The sequence below is a fragment of the Vulpes lagopus genome, chromosome 1 (genome assembly GCF_018345385.1).
Source record: "Vulpes lagopus strain Blue_001 chromosome 1, ASM1834538v1, whole genome shotgun sequence".
NCBI lineage: Eukaryota > Metazoa > Chordata > Mammalia > Carnivora > Canidae > Vulpes > Vulpes lagopus.
Genome location: NC_054824.1, coordinates 144,309,552 through 144,330,268, shown reverse-complemented (window position 1 = coordinate 144,330,268; position 20,717 = coordinate 144,309,552). Strand labels below are relative to the sequence as shown.

Sequence of the window (20,717 nt, the reverse complement as noted above, 5' to 3'; positions counted from 1 at the left end):
GAGGGAACAAAGCCAGATGGATGTGTTTAATCTGTTTTTAATGGTAAGTTAACTCTTTAACCTCTGAAAGCGTAGATATATCCCTGCCAAGATCTCAAATTATTTCCCCCTTGGCAATCCAGTGGCTGCTTTCCTGCTGTTGTCCTGTGTAATTGTCTGGCTGGTGCTGTCCTTGACTCCCATCTCCTGCTCCCAGCTCAGTGGCCCTGCACGAGTTCCCCTTGCCCTGCTCTACCTGCATGTCTGTGTTCCACAGGAGACTTGCAGCATGTGGGTTCTTCCACATTCATGCGTGTTGGCATGTTCTTTCTGTCTCCTTGTGGTCTTCACGTCTGTGTCTTTGGTCTGGCTTTTTCTCCCGAGTGCCAGCTTTGTGTAGCCAGTTGTTGGCAGACATTCTTACCTGGGTTGACTCATTGACTCCTCAGTCTGAACCTTTTTCCCCTGCACCTTCCAGTTGTTGCCACCAGCTGCCCTTACCAGCACGCCCCCCTCCCCCAGCTTACCCTGCTGTCATCTATGTCTGGGGGACATCATTGTCCGGCTGGTACCATCAGTCTCCCAACTTGAGCACTGCCATAGGTGGGTCTGTCCCACACCCTCCATTTTACCCACCTAATGCAGTGACCTTACTGCTGTCCTTTGTTATGCCTGGATTCGTGCTCTGCTTTTCTAACTGGTATCTCTAATTCTGGCTCCTTCACGTTGCTGCTGTGGCCACCTCTAGATAACACTTCGGGGTAGAGTTCACACTGTCGATGTGGCAACGAAGGCCCAGCCTGCCTTGACTCTGACTTGTCTCCAGAAGTCTCTTCACATTCCTTTGTTGTAGCCAGACCAGTCTCTTTGTGGTTCCTTAAACATGCTCATGTTTCAGAACAAGAAGTGTGCTCTGCCCCCGCCTGCCTCCGTAAACTGTGCCGTCAAGAGTCATCTGTAGTTGCAGCTGCTCCAGAGATGTTTTTATTGTTCAACTTTTATCATTTTTTATGTGCATCTTTGTACTTTTGTACAGAGAATATCATTTTTGACTCTTTCTCCTTGTCTGTAAGCTCCTTGGGAGCAGGAATGTCTTATTTGTCCACTTGGCCTCTAACGGGTGCTTAGCAAATGTGGATCGGATGAATGCTTGTCACTGTTTAGACTCCTGTTAATTTACTCTTAAAACAGAATTGTGTCAATCTCCCTTCTCTTTTTCCCTTCCCTGGTGAGGTCCTTTGCACCATTACTTCCTTACTAGGAAACTTCTGTGAGTCCTGGATGAGGGTTAAGGTGTGATGGTGGCTGCTTTTGAGTGGGAGCAGATTTGTTGATGTAGAATCACTCTGACCATCTGCTTCCTTTTCTTTGTGAAACCATGTCTGATGATATGGAGTGTTGCAAAATCTTCATTAGAATTTAGAGGTTGGGGGAATCCCTGAATGGCTTAGTGGTTTAGTGCCTGCCTTCGGCTGAAGGCGTGATCCTGGAGTCCCGGAATCGAGTCCCACATCAGGCTCCCTGTATGGAGCCTGCTTCTCCCTCTGCCTGTGTCTCTGCCTCTCTCTGTGTCTCTCATGAATAAATAAATAACATCTTAAAAAAAAAAAAGAATTTAGAGGTTGGGGGCACCTGGGTGGCTCAGTGGTTGAGCATGTCTGCCTTTGACTTAGGTTGTGATCCCAGAATCCTGGGATCAAATTCCACATTGGGCTACCCACGGGGAGCCTGCTTCTCCCTCTGCCTATGTCTCTGTTTCTCTCTCTGTGTCTCTCATAAATAAATAAATAAAATCTTAAAAAAATAAGCCTGTGGAGGTTTGTTTAAAAAAAAAAAATTTAGAGATTGGGGCTCCTGGGTGGCTCCCTCAGTAAAGCATCTGCCTTCGGCTCAGGTCATGGTCCCAGGGTCCTGGGATCAAGTCCTGCATTGGGCTCCCTGCTTAGTGAGGAGTCTGCTCCTCCCTCTGCCCTACCCCCTGCTCGTGCTCAATCTCTCTCTCTCTCTCTCTCTCTCTCTCTCTCAAATAAATAAGTAATCTTGAAAAAAATAATTGAGATTAGTGTAATTTCTTTTTTTTTTTTAAGTGTAATTTGAAATGTAGAGCATTAAGCATGTATTTGTATGTATGGGAGGTGTCTCAAATCTCTGCACACTTCACTCCCCAGCCTGACAGAGGGCAGTGTTTCTGGAGGGAATGTGAATTGTGTGTCATTTCTTCCTGCTCAGTTTTATAAGAAGACCAAGCAGCTGCCTGTCCTGATGAAATGCTGTGAAGAGATCCAACCACATCAGTGGAAACCACCTGTGGAGAGGGAAGAACACCGGCTTCCGTTCTGGTTACAGGTACAGGCTTCCTCCTTGACATGCGTAGGCCACAGAATGTCCCTGAAACCCTGCCAGAGATGTCAAGGACTGTTTTCTGCCTACACTGTGTAGTTGTAGGACAGGGTCTCAGGAGAGCTGCCTCATTCACCCCTCCTCTCCTGCTTTGCCCTCCCCCCAGGTGACTCTGTAGCCTTTGGAAAAAAAAAAATAGTAAAATGATAGTTTGCTAAAGGAAACTCAGACAGAGTGTATAATTGGAATGTAGTCTTGGTGAAATTTGATATCCTGCAGAAAAATCCTTCTTGAAAAGATTTTTTTTGAGACTGTCCTAGAAAGGTCCCTAAAAACCCAGGAAGCCTTGTTCTTTCTGCCAGATGCTGACATGTGCTGGATCAGTGTGTTCTTATTCTCAATAGGCCAGTCTGCCATCCATCCAGGAGGAACTTTGGCGCATAGCTGGCAGCGCCAGAGGGGTAGGAAATGTGACTGGAGCCGCTGAGGTCAGCTCAGAGCCCGGCCTGGGGAAAGGCCGCTCGGAATTGGGGAGTGACACTCCGTATCCACTGCTGTTGCCCAAGGGTGTGGTCCTGAAACTGAAGCCAGTTGCCAGCTGTTTTTCCAGGAAGGCCTGGAGACAGAAGCGGCCAGCAGTCCTGAAGCCCCTGCTAATTAGACCCAGCCCCTCTCTCCAGCCCAGCTCCTCCACCTCTGGGAAAGCTCCCGCAAGGTCAGCCCAGTCAGAAGCGCCCCCTAGCAAGATGGTGGTCCGGATTCCTCCCATGATCCAGCCAGCCACCGTCCTTCAGACGGTGCCAGGTGTCCCTCCCCTGGGGGCCCCTGTGGGGGATGGTTTTGAGTCTCCAGCAACACTGCCTCCCACGCCCCATGAGGCCAGGACCAGCTTCCCTCTGTCTGAGCCCCAGCCTCTGCTCACCCCTGCCCCTGTGCCCAAGGTAATGTTGCCCTCACTTGCACCCTCTAAGTTTCGAAGGCCATGTGTAAAGCCGAGAGCCTCAAAGAGGAAGGGGGCCAAGGCCTCCCTCTGTCTGGAGCCAACCTCCCTCATCCACCCAGTTCCCGTCATCTTCACCGTACCCGCCACCACAGTCAAGGTCGTGAGCTTTAGCAGTGGCTGCAATGTGATCCAGCCTGTCAACGCAGCTGTGGCCCCAAGTTCTCAGACCATTCCCATCACCACCCTCTTGGTTAACCCTACGTCCTTCCCCTGCCCGTTGAACCAGCCCCTTGTGGCCTCCTCTCTCCCACCGTTCATTGTTTCCAGCAACTCTGTGAGTCTTCCTGTCCCATCCACCCCTGAAGATAAGGCCCAAGTGAATGCAGACATTGGTGGCCCTCTGGCTGAAGGGAAAAATGCCTTTCAAGGCCTAGAACCCAAATTAGAGCCCCAGGATTTCTCTCCTCTCTGTGCTCCTGTCTTCCCCAAAGAAGAGCACAGCCCAGGGCCACTGGCAGCAGATTGTGTGTGCCAGGAAGAGCTACCAGAGAACAGTGCCTGTGGCTGGACTCTTGTGAAGGCAGAGGACGAGAGGCAGGCTCTGCAACCGCTGCCCCCGGGGGACGTGGAGGAAATGGTCAAGATGGAACCTAAGGACCCTGGGGAGGATGATGCCAGTGGGTCCCCGGGGCAGGACGGCTGTGAGGACATCAGAGAGGAATGTGCTGTGGGCTTGGATGCTGGCTTCCCAGGTGAGGAGCTGAGCGGTCCTAGGGAGCGGAGGGGACAGCCGGCTGTCCAGCAGGAGGAAGAGAGGAGTGAGCCAGCCGGAGCTTCTTCAGCTGCCCGGGAGCCTCGGGACGAGGGAGACTCAGGGGACATGAGCAAAGGGTCTCTGGAGATGGCTTCCTCCTGTGCTGACCATGAGGTAACACGCGGCAGCCCCCTAGGGCAGTCTGAGGCTTGTGGCAGCACTGACGGCCAGGTGGTGGAGACCCCAGCTGGCCCGGAGGAGGAGGAGGAGGAAGACTTTGATGACCTTACCGCAGATGAGGAGGAGGAGCTGTCATCCGCCTCTGAGGAGTCCGTGCTGTCTGTCCCAGAGCTCCAGGTGAGCGCTGCCAACCTTCTCAAACGCTATGGCAAGCTGCTCACGCTTTTGGCCACCTGCTCGCTTGCTTCATATAGTCCTCCTGTCATGTGTGTTTGTGGGACATAGTTTGATGGGAGGTTGAGATGAGAAGAGGTAGCAGGTAAGCTTTTACTGAGGTGTTATGTCTGACTCATTTAAAGGTTAGATTGCATCACCATGCACAGTTTAAATTCCTGAACACATAGATCCTATGTGGGCCAAGGAACCCATCTTCAGGGTAGAAGGTGACCTTTCAAAAGGCATCTCCCAGGGATCCCTGGGTGGCGCAGCGGTTCGGCGCCTGCCTTTGGCCCAGGGCGCGATCCTGGAGACCCGGGATCGAATCCCACATCGGGCTCCCGGTGCATGGAGCCTGCTTCTCCCTCTGCCTGTGTCTCTGCGCCTCTCTCTCTCTCTCTGTGACTATCATAAAAAAACAAAAACAAAAACAAAAACAAAAGGCATCTCCCAACCCCTACTGGGTTTGCTACTGGGCCGCCAGTCCGGCTCTCCCTGTGTCCCGACTCTATGTTGGGCCCTGGTGGCCGCACCTATGGCCTCGGCGAGCCAATGCTACCCTGGGGACACTCCTGGGCTTTGCAGGAAACCATGGAGAAGCTGACCTGGTTGGCCTCTGAGAGGCGTGCAGGCCAGGAGGGCGAGTCTGAGGAGGAGAACTCTCAGGAAGAGAACTCTGAGCCTGAGGAAGAAGAGGAAGAAGAGGCAGAGGGAATGGAAAGCCTGCAGAAGGAGGACGAAATGGCAGATGAAGCCATTGAGGATCCCACCGAGAAGCCGCCAGCCCCCTTCGCCTCGCCCAGGACCGCTCCGGAAGCCGAGGCCAGCAGCACCCCGCCAGGTGAGTGGCAAGCCTGATGTGAGGGCCGGGGCCCAGCTGGCCCCCTTTCCATATGTTGTGTCGAGTGGCTGGTCGAAAACCACATGTGAGTTATTAGAGGCCATCCTCTGGACCTCCCCCGAGCATGTTTGTCTGGAGCCTTTTCAGAGAAGCATGCTCAGACGTTGCAGATAAAACTCTTAGCAGCTGCTAGGTTTGTATAGGTTTGTTCAAGTGTGTATGCTGCTCCTCCATCCGTCACTCAGGAGGCTAAGAGCTACGTTTTTTCACTGTTCTCACCCAGCCTAGTCCCTTGAGAGCCCAGCATAAGACCAGACTCACTCTCAAGACCCCTTTTCTCCGTACGCGGTAGCAGAGAGCCCCTTACTGTCCTGGGGAATGTGGCTATGCCAGCTCTGCACAGGCTGGCCTGACACGCAGTCGTGCCTTTGTACGTTCCCACTAGCCTTTCTTGTAAGGCAGTCTGAGACAACGAGTGGTATTTGGTTGGGGTGGGTGTGTGTTGCAGGCGGGAGGAGTGGGGTTGTGGGGCAAGAGCCACAATCTTTTTCCCATGTTTTCCCAGGAGAGAGTGGCAGAGCTGCTGGGAAGGGCCGGGGCAGTCAGCGAGCGCGTGGCAAGCGGGGAAGTCGGGCCCGTGCCAGCAAGGACACATCCAAGCTGCTGCTGTTATATGACGAGGACATTCTCGAGCGGGACCCACTCAGGGAGCAGAAGGATTTGGCCTTTGCTCAGGCTTATCTGACCAGGGTAGGCAGGTGCTGCTTCCTCTTGCCCGTCAGTCCAAATACTGCTCCTTCTCCTTCCAGGGACCAGTTTTTAAAACAAAGTATGATTTTCGGGCTGTGCAGCTTGTATGCCTCTGCCTTTGCTTCCTGGAATTACCATCAGATCTGCGTGAGAGCGCTTCCAGGACACAGGCTTAGCCGTACGCGGCTTGTTAATCCCTGAGCATTACCCCTCCATTGTTTAGAAAGTGGGAAACTGGGACTCCACCATCGTCAGTGAGAGGGATGACATCAGTGGGTTAGCTAATGAGGGCCTTTCCCAAGCCCTCGGCTTAACAAGAGAGAATGTTGGTGCACTGGCCAGAGTGGACCTCAAGGAACCACCTTGGTCTTCAGAGACGTGACCCCATCCTTGCTAGGCAGTTGTCTTGGGCAACTGCCTTATTCTTTTGAATGGAACCATCTGGTCCCTCTGTTCCTCTCCATCCAGATGGGCTATCTGCAGTGATAGTCATACCTTTTTCTCATCTGCTGACATTTTGCTAATATTACTAATGTATGCATTGTTTACCCTCGTGATACCATGTGGAGCTATATGTACAGAGCACTCCTTGTCTGCTTCAAGTGTGGTGAAGTCAGGAAGGAGAGGTTAGTTTAGGGCTGTGAGCTAGAGAAAAGCTTGGTTTTGCTTGGTTTTTTGGGGAGGGCCCTGGTCCCTGGAGAATCAAGGCTTTTCAGATGCCCACCACTGGAAACAGAGCTGTGCCTTGCTCATTGCTCTGTGTCTTCCATGAATGGATTGTAGGAGCTGCGAGGAGTAGCCCCTGAAGGATGATTCTTGGAGCTCTGCATGGTGACTCCTTCTCGGTTAGTACTGCTGTTTTCTTGTTGGGGCCCACAGATGGAGTACTGATGCTAGACCGTCTTCCTGCATAGGTTCGGGAAGCCCTGCAACACATCCCTGGGAAGTATGAGGACTTCCTTCAGGTCATCTATGAATTTGAGTCCAGTACTCAGAGGCAGACAGCTGTGGATCTCTACAAAAGCCTGCAGGTCCTGCTCCAGGACTGGCCCCAGCTGCTGAAGGACTTTGCGGCTTTCCTGTTGCCTGAGCAGGCTCTGGCCTGTGGATTAGTAAGTGGATGCGTGAACATGGCACCCTGGGGGCATTGCTGGGGCAGGAGATGGGACAGAGTAGTATTGACCATCGCTGACCCTGTCTGTCCCTGTGCCAGCCCAGGGTCGTAAGAGCCCCCTTGTTTTCAAGGGGTGATCTTCCCACCCCCTCCACTCCCCTTTTCTTTATATGTACAAGGCGGTGGTACCTTTGGTTGCCAGTGAAGACCGTAGGTAAATGTTGTGCCCTGTGCTCCTCCCTGTTGTAGAGCAGGTGTTCATTCCCACAGATACTTACTGTGTGCTTAGAGTGAGTCAGGTAGCGTTCTCTGTCCTAGGAATACAGTAATTACAAAAGTACAACATCCTTGCCTTCATGGAGCTTCCATCCTCTTGGGGAAAGTCAGGTGATAAACAGTAAAATATATAAATGTATGTAAGGATTATATAGTAGATATGACCAGTAAAACGTGTATCATGCTTTTGAGTGGTGATGCTTTCTAGAAAAATACATGATGAAAGGAGAGTAGAGAGCTGCAGGTGGAATGGGTCAGGGGTGGGGCCTGGCAGTTTTATTTTCTATGTGGTTGTCTGGGATGGCCGCTGTATATGGTAACACTTGAAACGTTGAGAGAGTGTCTACATGTGAGGGAGACCTCAATAGTTCTGAGTTTCTTGTCATGATTGACACAGGAACGCAGGGGGGGAATTCTTTTGCTAGTCTTGAGGCAGTGATGTGGTCAGTCCTGGGGTGGTGACATACACCCTGGTGGTGCTCTCTCCTCATGAGGAGCAGCATACATGTAAACATTCTTTATTGACTATGAAGTGCCCCACAAGCTTGGAGTGTCTGACTTCATAGTCCGTGAGATACTCCCATCTCTGGAATCTGTCGTTCCCATCCTAGGTGTTATGGGTTGGTAGTCCCTACAGCCTGAGGGCATAGATGCCCGAGTCCTAAACATGATCTGATGGTTATAAACTTGAGCCCCGTCAGCTTCCTTCCCAGCCCAACACTCTTGTCTCCTGTGCATAGAGCCCTCCAGGCCCCTCTAGCTGTGCACATGACCCTCTTGCCTTCTTTCCACTGCGGTAGTTTGAGGAGCAGCAGGCTTTTGAGAAGAGTCGCAAGTTTCTTCGGCAGCTGGAGATTTGCTTTGCAGAGAACCCCTCACACCACCAGAAGATCATCAAGGTCCTCCAGAGCTGTGCGGACTGCCTGCCCCAGGAGATCACAGAGGTGCTACTTCCCATCCTGCTGCCTTTCGTTTGGCACCAATGCCTTAGGCACACCCCTGACTGACCCCATGTTCTCTTGCTTATGGGGTGGAAGGGATGGAGAAGGCGAGGATTTTTCAGGCTTTCCTGAAGCATCAACCCCTGGAACGGGTTGTGCTTGTGCCCTGAAAGCAGAGACTGACTGATCTTCACAGCTCAGAAAGGCCATTAGTGCCCAGGTTGGGTAGTTCAGGGGAGGAGGTGATGGGGCCTGGGAGGGACTTGGCTCCTCACTCTGCTCGGGTTCCTGCCTGAGCTGGAGCTCAGGAGGGCAGGGTACAGAGGGTGTCCTCATCAGGGATCAAACCTATTCTCAGTGCCCCTCTGGTGTAGGCACGTGAGCGGAGAGGGAAAGTCGACAGATTTCTTATCTGTCAGGCTTCTTTGCATCCCTCAGTTGACTAGGAGAGCAGACCATGGAAGGGTCTGGGATTGGTTTGGGATGGCAGCCTGGAGAGGCCCTGGAGACCTCATCTTTCCTCTGATCACTCTCCCCAGCTCAAGACACAGATGTGGCAGCTTCTCAAGGGCCACGATCACTTGCAGGATGAGTTCTCTGTCTTCTTTGATCATCTGCGCCCAGCAGCCAGCCGGATGGGTGACTTTGAAGAGATCAATTGGACTGAGGAGAAGGAGTATGAGGTACAGGCCTCGAGGCTGCAGTGGGGCTGGGGAGCAGGAAGGCCACATGTAGGCCTGTTCAGGGTCTGTGCTGAGTGATACTCCTCCCCAGTTTGATGGCTTTGAAGAAGTGGCACTGCCCGATGTGGAAGAGGAAGAGGAGCCCCCCAAGATACCCACAGCCTCAAAGAGCAAAAGACGTAAAGAGATTGGGGTCCAAAATCATGACAAGGTACCAGGTTGTTTGGCATTTTCTGTTTGTCTTGAACCAGGCCTTGAGTTCGTGAGTGGAAGTGGTGCGCGGCCTCTGGGCTCCGAGGCAGAGGTGAAGCAGGGACCAGGGGTCAGGCTGCAAAGCCCACGGGGGTTGGAGGAGCGAGGAGGGGCCACCCTGTGAGGAGGAGGTGTCCACCTCTGCTCTCTAGCACAGAACTGTTTCTCTTGTCCTTGAGTCTTGGCTCCTTCCCTTCCGTTCATGTGAAGAAATAATAGAACCAAGTGTCCACACTTGAACAGTACTGGTAACAGGTACCAGGTGCCTGTACCTCTTGGAGGTATTGAACTTGGATCATTCCCTCAGGTCTCATGGCAGGCCCACAAAGAGATTGCTTGTGTTTGGCTTTTATAGGAGAGGAGAGGGAAGTGCAAGGCGAAGTTGTTGCCAGTGTCTCATATTTAAGTGGCAATGCTAGGGTTCGAACTCATTGTCCTCTGCTGCTAAGAATGTGTGTCCTTTCCTCTTCCTTGGGGAAAACTGCTTCTTAGCCAGCTGGATGACCTTGGGTGACTTACTGAGTCTCTGTCTCAGCCTCATCATTGTCAGCGGGGTAATAACCGTACTACCAGCGTCTAGGGTGACTGACAGAGATGTCCTGGGGAAGCCTCCACATGTACAAGGGGGTTGGCAGAGGGGCAGAGCTCCAGGTGCAGGGACGTGGGAGCAAAGGCAGTGAGTCAGGAGAGCACTCCTGTGCTGGAGCTCTCCAAGACTCTGCCTTAGATTGTATTTGATGTCAGTATTTCTTGAAACATCTTGGCAACTGGGATAGGTCAGTCCTTTGAGTCATTGAAGCATTGTTTCAGGGATTTCTAACAGGCTGTGATTGAGTTTCCCCCAGCCATATGAAGCGCTGAGTGTCATGAAGGAGAAAGGGTGACGGTCAGTGCAGGCTGCCTGGGCCAGCCTGCAGCTCAGCTTCCTCTATTGGTACCAAAACGCTCAGCAGCTAACCAAGCCCAGGTATCTCCTAGGAGGCTGAGTGGCCAGACAGTGCCAAGGACTGTGCCTGTTCCTGTCATGAAGGAGGCCCTGATTCCAGGCTGAAGAAGAGCAAGAGAAGAAGCTGTAGCCACTGTGGCAGCAGGGTGAGCAGGGGTGGTAATCGGCAGTACACGTGTGCACATTTGCATACGCAGGACAAATAGAATCTTTAAAAAGTATGTAATGGGTTTTGTTTTTTGAAGATAATCCTGTGGGTTAGGTTTTTGAAATGGGAAAAAAACGACTTCAAATATTTATTTCTCAGATTTTTTTTTTCTCATTTCTTTCTCATGAAATAAACTTGTTTCAAGAAAACACCCTTAAAGTAATGCCGGTTCTCTAGGGTAGGTTTGTTTGGCAGCAAAAATACAGTCCTTGGTAGAGGAATGTAGATGGAAACCCCTTTAAAATCGTTGGTAGACTTGCAAAACATCATGGCAGAACTTCTGCCTTTGCTCAGCCAGCCTCCTAAGAAAAAGGCAATCAGGACACCCTTTACCAAGAAGGCCATCTCTGCAGGTCTGTGACAGCAAATCCTACAAGAGCAAGGAGCCCCATGAGCTGGTGGGCAGCAGTCCCCACCGGGAGGCCAGCCCTGGGCCTGGTGCTAAGGAAGCTGGGCAAGGCAAGGATCTGCTGGAGGGGGAAGCCCTCGAGGATCGAGAAGGCCAGGAGGCGTCCCAGGACAGGCCTGGCAAAGGTGCTGGACAGGGAGAGACACCTGTTCCAGGTGAGTGCGCTGCCTGCCAGCCTAGCCTCCGTCCATCTATTTATGCCTTGTTCTTATATGCTTCCAGCAGGAATGTCGCTGAGCCAGGATAAATAAGTCTTTGGCTGATGGACTGCCCTTTCCTTTACTAACAAGCAATAGGGCATCCTCTTGAATGTCCTCTGGCAGAACTAGCAGTGCTACAGTGCCAGCGGGATAAGTGTGTTCTCCCCCTGCCCTCCAGACCCCCTGGACCTGCACCCTGCCCACCCGGCCTTGTGTCTCTTGTATCAGTGACTTTAGCCCCTGCCCTCACCTCAGTCTTTGATTTGAAGCCAGGGCTTTGTCACTGCAGCACCCCTGTACAACCCCGTGGTAACTCGTAGTCCTAGGTATGTTTTGACCCTGTCCATACCCTTAGATCTTTATTTTCTTCCCAAGCAGGATTGGCAGTGGGGAGCACTTCACTGTCCCCTCAAGAAGTGACTTCTACAGCCCAGCCCACCCTGGCTGGCCCACCGCCCTGCTCACCAGAGAGTGTTAAGCTCTCCTCCAGTACTGAAAGCATGCTCTGCACCGTTAGGAGAAACCAGGCCGGTCCTGAGGTCCTCTCCTGCCCTCAGGCATCCCCCAGACTTCAGAATGAGGGGAAGGAACAGGAGGCACTGGGCGAGCCACAGGCTTCCATGCCGACATGGGATGCCTCGGAAACCGAGAGATGGCCCAGCACTGCAGAGCCCTGTGCTCCCTTCCTTAGTCCCGTTTCCTCAAGGACCAGAGACTCAGGGAGAAGCCTGGTGCCTGAAATCTCAGATGCTCCAGAGAGTTGCTTGCTGTTGGGCAGAGCTGGGGTGAGGACAGCAAACAGGAGGTCCCCTGTTTGTGAATCTTCATCAGGAATTGACACTTCAGCGACTTCTTGCAAAGCGTCTAGGGGAAACTCAGCTAAAGATGGTGAGATCCAGGGCAAGGGCCCCGTGGGAGAACAGCCCCTGAAGGCCACAGAAGCTACAGTGTGTGCCAACAACAGCAAGGTCAGCTCCACTGGGGAAAAGGTGGTCCTGTGGACAAGGTAGGTGGGGAGGGATGACGTGTATAAACTGTGTGGAACACATCCCTGTTCCTTATCTGGGACTAATCATGGTACATGGGTTCCAGGGAAGCTGACCGCGTGATTCTCACTATGTGTCAGGAGAAAGGAGCACAGCCACAGACTTTCAGCAGCATCTCCCAGCAGCTGGGAAATAAGACCCCTACTGAGGTAAGTGGTAGAGCCCTGCTAGAGCTCCAGGCCCCAGGGGGATCTAGGACAGGGCCTGGCATGGAGGACAGGGTGGCCAACTAGGAGACATGCCCCGGAGGCCCCGAAGAGGGGCTTGACTCATCAGGGTTAGTAGCGCTTCTAGAAGAGAAAGGGCATTGGATTTTGAGGTAGACGTCCAACAGATTCCATTCTAGTTTTGTTTTTAGGAGTGGTATAATTTGGGGCCAAACATTAAGCCTCTTGCCTTGAATTCCCTTATCTGGGAGGAGGATGCAGCCCTCACCGCCTCACTGTGTGGAACATGTGACTGTATTCGTGTCAGCCTGCAGTGCTTAATACATGTGAAAATGTCCTGTTGTTGTGCTAGGTTTCCCACCGTTTCCGAGAACTTATGCAGCTCTTCCACACGGCCTGCGAGGCCAGCTCAGAGGAGGAAGATGATGCCACCAGTACGAGCAACACAGACCAGCTGTCTGACCACGGAGACCTTCTGTCTGAGGAGGAGTTGGATGGGTGACTGGGAGCACAGGGGTGTCGTTTGCACTCGCTACCCTCACCGGCCCCCCAAAAGAGGGCACTTGTATTTTGCTGGGACATCCTTGAGCTCAGGACGCAGAGCTGGAGGAGCAGGGGCTGAGGACAAGGACGCGGGCAGACCAGGGTTGGATGGCAGCATGGGCTTACACATGGCTCCGGGTCTCCAAAAGCTGCGTGTGTACAGCAGTGGGGAGAGTAGGGCTTGTCTCCTTTTCTACCATTTTCCCCTTGGTCCCATGGCGCATATTTATTGTTCTGTGACCTGGTCACAGTGTTTGTAAAGGAGCACACACCCATGCTGGTGTAACTGGGCCCGGAACACTGAGCTCCTGCAGCCACAGTGTTTATTATAAACTAGGTCTTTCCTCTGCTGGGAAAATCTTAGTTTGTGAGGCTGTCTACACCCTGGTAGCACTGGGCCAGACTGCCCAGCTCCTGCAGCGCCTCCTCCAGGTCCCCCTGCTCCAGTCCAGCATCCATGAAGCTGGCCCAGCGCCGCACGTCCAGTTTGCCAAGGTCTCGAGCCAAATCTCCCAGGGTCCGACTCAAGGTGGATGACGAGCAGAGGGCCCCAAGCACTGGGATGCTCTCCACAGCTGTGAAGGGAGAGAAAGGGGAGCCTGCCAGTGGTTTTCCTCACTCAGGCTCTGCTGTGCAGACGGGGAGGTCTGGGCGAACCGCAGGCCTGGCTGGGGCGTGAGCTCAGTGCACACTCTGTGCTGGCCCCTTGGCAGGCTGGTGCTCTGGAGGAGGGCCACTACCTTCAGGAGCCATCGGGTGAATAAAGGGATGTTTACCTGTGCATTTCAGTGCTTTCTTCTAGCAGGCACTGAGTGAAACCTGTCTGTTCCCTTCACCCACCTACCTGCCCCAGATGGTGGGCCATCCAGAACCAAACCGTGCCGGCTGAGGCTTGGGGAGAAAAGGCAGGGGTATGGAGGAGTCACCTGGCAGGGTGTCAGCAGCAGGTGGGCAGAGCTGTGGGGATGAGGGTAGCAGCTGAGTGAGAAGTTGAGGAAAGTCTAAGGTGTGGGCAGGGAGAGCCAGTGTCACACTGACCTCCTGACCCGAGGCTGCTGCTGCTGTAAATACTGAGCCAGGACATCCTCCCCGGCGGTGCAGGCATGGAGCGGCGAAGGCAGAGGTGTCCCCGGGACGAGCTGACTGCAGAACAAAGCCAAAACTGCCTTTAAGTCCATGGCAGTGTGGACATGGAATTGGGGGTTCTTCCCTTCTCAGGCTGTCAGCCCAAGTGGGATGCTGAGGGTCTCTTTTTTCTTTTAATGTGGGGCAAAGGGAGGAAGAGGCAGTACTACTAGGAAGTCCCGAGGTGTGAGGAGGGAAAGGATCTGAGTCACAAGTCTGACAAGGGCTCCTAAGAACACCCATCCTCACCTGGTGTGGTATGCTCTGTCTACACCCCTCAGCACCACTGACTGGGCAAAGCAGCAGGTTCCAGAAGGATCCCCACATGCAGACAGTGGGGTCCACGCTGCGGCTCCTCCAAGCTGCACCAGGGCATCAGGAAGGGACTGGCCTGGGACCAAGGGGAAGGGGATGGTTGCTGCTGCTGTCACCACCTAAAGGTAAAGGAGAGATCAAGTAACTGAGCTCTTTCTCAGCTCCAGCCCGGCCTTCCCAAATCTCCACACCTTTTTCCCAGAGAAGTTTAGCGTATCAGCCAGATGAACCATGGAAACTGGCGAGGACTGTAGGCGGTAAGGAACCGTGAGTGTGTCCAGGGCTGTAGCCAGGATGGCACCACAGTGGAAGGGCAGAGCAGCCTATAAAGAAGATACCAGCAAGGGTACTTAGCTTTCGGGTCTGGTAAGCAGAGTGTGGAAGCAGAATGAACACGGCAGAGAGGTCCAGATGCCCTGGGACAAAGCGAGGCTATGTTTGGCCTGAGGCCGGACATGCAGAAGACAGTGTGCTGCATTGTGGATGAGTCCAAACTGAGGCCTTGAGACTAGGGCTGCTAACTGGTGCAGTGGCCGGTCGGGGGTCAGGGAGGGTGCTGTCTCTACCTGCGGTGTGAACAAAAGCCTCGAGCCTTACATCATAACGTAGGTGAGGAAAAGTGACAGGTGGTTCAGGCCGCAGCCCCAGGCTCCCACCCAAGGACAGGGGGCAGACCAGAGAGCTGTGAGCAGACATGTGCACCAGGCCGAAGGCTGTGTTCAACAGACGATAGATGTTTTTCTGAGGCTCCTGAGGAAGAGAAGGGTTAATTTGTTTTCAGGAACTTTGTCCCTGGGCTGTCATTCTCTTTTGTTCCTCCCTGCCCCTGGAGACGGCCCGTCCCCCAGGTTCTACTCACTCCAAGACTGTATGGACCAGGGAGCAGGCCCCAGGTGATTATTCCCCGCCCCGAATACTCGTCTTGTAGCAGCTCTGTGGCCTTGGCGCCAACCCCAGAGAAGCCATTGTGTAGGTCACAGAGGATCTGGAAGCCCTGAAAGGAGATGAGTGATGGAGGACAGGACAGCAAGAGGTTTCTGCCTGTGTCCACTGTGCCTACTGCTTACCTGCAGGTAGTCACATTCCTCCAGGTAAAAATGCAGTCTGTCTTCCAACTCTTCCAAGTACCTGGGTTCCTTCAGGATACTCTCGCCTTGGCCAAAAGCCTCTAGGCGACCTGCTTCCCTGCCAAGCATGAACACAACCTAGACTTGAGGGAACCCCGCCCTCACCCCCCTTCCCCATCCCATTTTCAGAGAGTGCAGGGAAGATGGCCTCAAGAGCCTCATCCTACACCCCTAGGGACCCAGTTTCCTGCTTCACAGCCTCTGGGGCTCCCATACCCATCATGGTTGTATTTCTGAATCATACAGATGCTCCGAGGATGAAGGTGGACGCTGAGGAAATCTGACCAGACTCTGATGCTTCCCTCTGTGGGGACACGTGGTTTGGGGGCTGTAGCTGTGGTGAATGGTGGGGGACCTGAGGGAAAAGCAAAGGAAAGTATCTTCCTGGGCTAGTTCTGTCCAGCTCCCCATCCCATGGCACCTAGTGAAGTCTCACCTTTGACATTGGGAATGGATTTGACCCTCCAGATACCATCACTACTCAGCACTCCCTGGGAGGGATGAGAAAAATCTGCATTTAGTTGCAGCCAGTCCAGAAGCAAATGTTAATTTCCCTCATTTTGCTGGCCACACTGTACAACTTCCTTTTGTTCATGTACTCACACTACTTTAGGAAAAAAGTGCTTTTTCACAAAACGCCATTCTAAGCTCTTTAAGATTATCAAAATCCCCTTTTTTCTCTGCCCCCGTGGGGCACTCCAGTTACAGCACTGGGTTCAGAAGTTTAGGGCAGAGGCCCTCACCTCTGCACTCTGAAGGTCCTGGAGGTAGTAGGGGTTTTTGGGACAGAGTTCCTCTTTGTGTGTGGTGAGCTTTCCCTGCCTGAAAGAGAATGAGGGTTGGTTGACAGCGACTGTGTCCCGGATTCTGCGGCGTCCTGTGAACCTCGCCCTCCCCTGAATAGCACATACCATGCTATCGCCGCGTCCAGCTGTCTGTCGCTGTATAGGCCGCCTTCTTGTTTGAGGGAGCTCAGACTACCTGTACAACACGGGGCAGGCAGGGTTAGCTCGGGCCTGGCCGCACCCTCCTCGGGCACTGGGCTCTTCCAAGCGTTCTCGACTGAGCAGGAGGCGGAGGAAACCCTGGGCGCCGGCCTTCGGTGCCCCGCTCAGCCTGGGGCGGCGGCGCCCTGCGAGGGCCTGGCCGCGCCGCCTCCAGTGTGGCTCTGCCTACCCTTTAGATCCATGAGGATGAGTCTGGGCGTGTAGGTCTCCTGGCCGTGCGGCGTCCGGCCGGCCCGGTACAGGACGTCGGGACTCAGCTCCCCCGGCGGCTCTTTGGCGTCGGTCGGAGCGCACAGCGCCGCATCCTGGGGTGGTACAGGGCAAGGCTGGCCTTAGCCGAGTTCGGGGCTCGGCCCCGCGGGAGCGGCCGCCCGGAGGCCTCACCTGCTGGTTCCACCAGTGCGCTCCCACGAAGCCTGCGAAGTGGCCCAACTGCAGCGTGAGCACCTCCCGCACCCCGCCCGCCATGCCGCTCGGCTCGGCTGGGTCGCACGGACGCGGCCGGCGCGCTCGCCGCTCGGCGCCGATTGGCTCGTAGCCGTGTGGGCGGGGACTGAGGGTCGGAAGTCGCGGGGCGGGGCGTCGGGGGCGGGGCGGGGCGTCGGGGGCGGGGCGGGCGTCGGGGGCCGGGCGGGGCGTCGGGGGCGGGGCGGGGCGGGGCGTCGGGGGCGGGGCGGGGCGTCGGGGGCGGGGCGGGGCGGGGCGTCGGGGGTGGGTGCGGTCTGCGGCTCTGCAGAGGCAGTTCTCGGCTCCCGGTTGCTGCGCGGCTTGTGGCCGCGGTTTCCTTCCTCCCTACCTGCTGCCGCTGGCCGACCGCGCCTCCGGAGACGCACCCCTGGCCCGAAGAGTAGGCGCCCCTGTTCCACGCGGGTCACAGCCCGCCTGGCTGGCTGGCACCGTACGGGAACGAGGCGTCGTAGGCGGGCCTGGGCTGGGTTGTCGGAGAAACTCTTCCTCAGGCCAGCGCGTACCCCCAGCCTCTTCAGTGGCCTCGCTGTGCTGGGGCTCCGCCGACAAAGCCTCCGCTGATGGGGGGCCGGGATCGCTTCGGCGTGCTCCCCCGAGCCTTCCCGTGCTCCTGCACCTGTGCCCACGTCCCTGGGGCGTGCACCTGGAGTGGGCGGGGTGGGGAAGGGGTCCGGGAGCACCTGCGCTCGCCTCCCTGGGGTGAGCGCCTGGCGTGGACGGGGGTCGAGGGAAGGCTGTGCTGTGACTGGGTAAATACCACCAAACTGTCCCTTTAAACTCACTACCAGCGTAAACCACCACCAGCGTAGGGGAGTTTCAGTTGAGGCACCGTAACCTTTAGAAATTGCCTTAGTCGGGATCCCTGGGTGGCGCAGCGGTTTGGCGCCTGCCTTTGGCCCAGGGCGCGATCCTGGAGACCCGGGATCGAATCCCGCGTCGGGCTCCCGGTGCATGGAGCCTGCTTCTCCCTCTGCCTGTGTCTCTGCCTCTCTCTCTCTCTCTCTCTCTCTGCGTGACTATCATAAATAAATACGAAAAAAAAAATTAAAAAAAAAATTGCTTTAGTCACTGGTGTTCATTACTAACGAGGTTGAGAGCACCTTTTCATAAGTTTATGAGCCACTTGGATATCCTTTTATGGGTTTTTGTGTGTGTTTTAAAGATTTTATTCATGAGACACACACACACACACACACACAGAAGCAGAAACATAGGCAGGGGGAGAAGCAGGCTCCATGCAGGGAGCCCAATGTGGGATTAGATCCCAGAACCCCGGGATCATACCCTGGGCCAAAGGAAGACGCTCAACCGCTGAGCCACCCAGGTGTCCCAAGGATATCCTTTTTTGAAGTGCATGTTTGAGTTCCCTGGCCATGTGTCTTTCGGGTTGTCTCCTTGATTTGTAGGAGTAAGTTATTCAGGATATACAAGCTTTGTTGGTTATGTGTTGAAAATACCTACTCTTACTTTGGTTGTTTTTTCCTTTCCTTAAAGGGAGTTTTTAGAACAGAATTTTGTCTTTTGTCTTTTTATTTTTTTTAAAGATCTTATTTATTTATTCATGAGAGACAGAGAGGCAGAGACACCGGCAGAGGGAGAAGCAGGCTCCCTGCAGGGAACCCAATGTGGAATTCGGTCCAGAACCCTAGGATCATGACCTGAGCGGAAGGCAGAAGCTCAGCCACTGAGCCACCCAGGCGTCCCTATTTTGTCTTTTTAAATACAGTCACATTTATGGACCTTTTCAAATATTACTAATGCTGTTTATGTTATGTTCTGGGCTCTTGATCCTTTTCTGTTGGTCTGTTACAGTTTCACAGGATGTTTAAACACCATGTTTTAAAAAGTGTCTTAGAGTCCCAAGGAGACTTAAAAAAGGGGAAAGGTGTTAGAGGTGACAGAAGAATAGCAGCTAATAAATGTAGAAGGAATGATAGAATTTATTTTTTCAAAAGATTTTAATTATTCATGACACAGAGAGAGAGGCAGAGACACAGGCAGAGGGAGAAGCAGGCTCCCTTCCAGGAGCCCAACGTGGGACTGGATTCCAGGACTCCAGGATCACGCCCTGGGCTGAAGGTAGATGCCCAACCGCCGAGCCACCCAGGTGTCTCGGGAAGGCCAGAATTTAGATTGCAGCCATCAATTAAAGAATTAATTTAGATGGCCATCATCAGTGGATGTTAAAACCTTTGGGTGATAATTTATCAAAAAATGGGATGGTTTCAGGATTTCAAAGTAACACTTTATTTGTTAAGTACATTGAGAAAAGGTTATGTTTACAATTAACCAAGTGATCCAATTTAGCATCACCATGAATGAAACAAACCACAATGATGTCAAGTGTAGTAGATAGAAAGCATTAACTGTCTGCTGTGCTTGTCAAAAGTATTTAACCTGTATCTGAAGGGAACAATTCAACAAATCCATAATGTGGGATAACTGAAATAACTGGCCTGGCGTTTTTAAAAATGTCAACAGAAAAACCAGAGGGTCTACTGAAACTAACAGGACACTAAAGAGATTTCAGTGTAAATGTGTTGTATAGACTTCGGTTGAATGTGGATTAGTGTGGAGGTGCAGTGGGGCAGCCACGAAGTTGGGATAACTGGAAAAAATGAAAAATAGAGCACATTAAAAAAAAAAAAAGAGCATGGGACACCTGGGTGGCTCAGCGGTTGACTGCCTTTAGCTTGGGGCGTGATCCTGGAGTCCCGGGATGGAGTCCTGAGTCAGGCTCCCTGCATGGAGCCTGCTTCTCCCTCTGCCTGTGTCTCTTGTGAATAAATAAAATTGTAAAAAACAAACAAACAAAAAACCAAAAAACCCCACCATATTAGAGAACATTATACTGACGGGTTACTTTGGTGTGTTAGTGATATGCTGGGTATGTAGAATATTGTATTCCTAGGAGAAATGTGATAAAAGAATTGTCTGCAATTTACTTTCAAATGGTGACATAAATCTGTAGAAAGCTAAAGCTAGTGTGACAAAATTTAACAATTGAGTGGTTATATGGGATTCCTTTGTACTGCTTTCTGCATTCCTATAGGTTTGACAGTTTCCAAAATAGTGTAAAAGGTGAGAGACACGTCTATTCTGGGCTCTTTTATGTCCACATATAATTTAGAATTAGTTTGTCAAGTCGCAAAGAAAAATTAAAAAATCTCTAGGTATCGTGATTGGGAAAGCATTGCATCTCTGTAGATCGGTTTGGGGAGAACTGACACCTTTATGGTAGTAGTTTTTTTTTTCTTTTCTAGTTTCTGTCCTACCATTTATTGAGATCTTTAAGTTTTCTCCAATAGTTTATAGTTTTATCTATAAACATCATACACATATCTTGTTACATTATGTTTTTTATAGTTTTGTTGCTATTGTAAGTGAAATCTTTAAAATTTTTATTTTCTATTGTTATGGAGAAATGCAGCAGATGTGTAGACTGACATATCCAGTGACACTGCTATGCTCATATAGTAGTTTTAATAATTTATCTGTAGACTCTTGGATTTCTACACCAGCATTTCCACAAATAATAATGTATTTGTCCCTCTCCAAAGCTTTTTTTTTTTTATAAAGATGTTTATTTATTCATGAGAGACACAGAGAGAGGCAGAGACATAGGCAGAGGGAGAAGCAGGCTCCCTTTGGGACTCGATCCCAGGACCCCGGGATCATGCCCTGAGCTGAAGGCACATGCTCAACCACTGAGCCACCCAGGTCTTCCACCTTTATCATTTTTTAAAAAAGATTTATTTACTTATTCGTGAGAGACACAGAGAGAAACAGGCAGACACAGGCAGAGAGAAGCAGGCTCCATACAGGGAGCCCGACGTGGGACTCGATCCCAAGTCTCCAGGATCACACCCTGGGCTGAAGGCAGCACT

General features: G+C 52.6%; 2 protein-coding genes across 9 annotated transcripts in view; one reads left to right on the top strand and one right to left on the bottom strand.

The window, feature by feature from the left end:
* The window catches only part of GON4L (gon-4 like), a 75,111-nt gene extending 62,022 nt beyond the window's left edge, over positions 1-13,089 (top strand). For all 7 annotated transcript variants that reach the window (XM_041745514.1, XM_041745519.1, XM_041745498.1 and 4 more), the window contains 13 exons: positions 2,209-2,325; positions 2,724-4,373; positions 4,998-5,253; positions 5,819-6,003; positions 6,918-7,115; positions 8,194-8,337; positions 8,874-9,017; positions 9,109-9,228; positions 10,248-10,361; positions 10,777-10,987; positions 11,411-12,038; positions 12,125-12,227; positions 12,598-13,089. In XM_041745514.1, coding sequence (XP_041601448.1) covers positions 2,209-2,325; positions 2,724-4,373; positions 4,998-5,253; positions 5,819-6,003; positions 6,918-7,115; positions 8,194-8,337; positions 8,874-9,017; positions 9,109-9,228; positions 10,248-10,361; positions 10,777-10,987; positions 11,411-12,038; positions 12,125-12,227; positions 12,598-12,747 — 4,020 coding nt within the window. In that variant the 3' untranslated portion in view covers positions 12,748-13,089. The remainder of the gene's footprint in view (positions 1-2,208; positions 2,326-2,723; positions 4,374-4,997; positions 5,254-5,818; positions 6,004-6,917; positions 7,116-8,193; positions 8,338-8,873; positions 9,018-9,108; positions 9,229-10,247; positions 10,362-10,776; positions 10,988-11,410; positions 12,039-12,124; positions 12,228-12,597) is intronic.
* Positions 13,066-16,901, bottom strand: MSTO1 (misato mitochondrial distribution and morphology regulator 1). 2 transcript variants are annotated; one of them, XM_041745549.1, is made up of 14 exons: positions 16,747-16,901; positions 16,532-16,667; positions 16,267-16,336; positions 16,099-16,177; positions 15,792-15,846; positions 15,572-15,710; positions 15,296-15,413; positions 15,088-15,222; positions 14,826-14,978; positions 14,420-14,551; positions 14,163-14,347; positions 13,827-13,931; positions 13,633-13,745; positions 13,066-13,363 (listed from the first exon to the last, which is right to left on the bottom strand). In XM_041745549.1, the coding sequence occupies exons 1-14, from the start codon at positions 16,828-16,830 to the stop codon at positions 13,149-13,151; spliced, it is 1,719 nt and encodes a 572-aa protein (XP_041601483.1). In that variant the 5' UTR covers positions 16,831-16,901; the 3' UTR covers positions 13,066-13,148. The 2 variants fall into 2 exon arrangements, with proteins under 2 accessions (XP_041601483.1, XP_041601490.1); XM_041745556.1 differs by having other exon boundaries at positions 14,904-14,978.
* Positions 16,902-20,717: the final 3,816 nt, after the last annotated feature.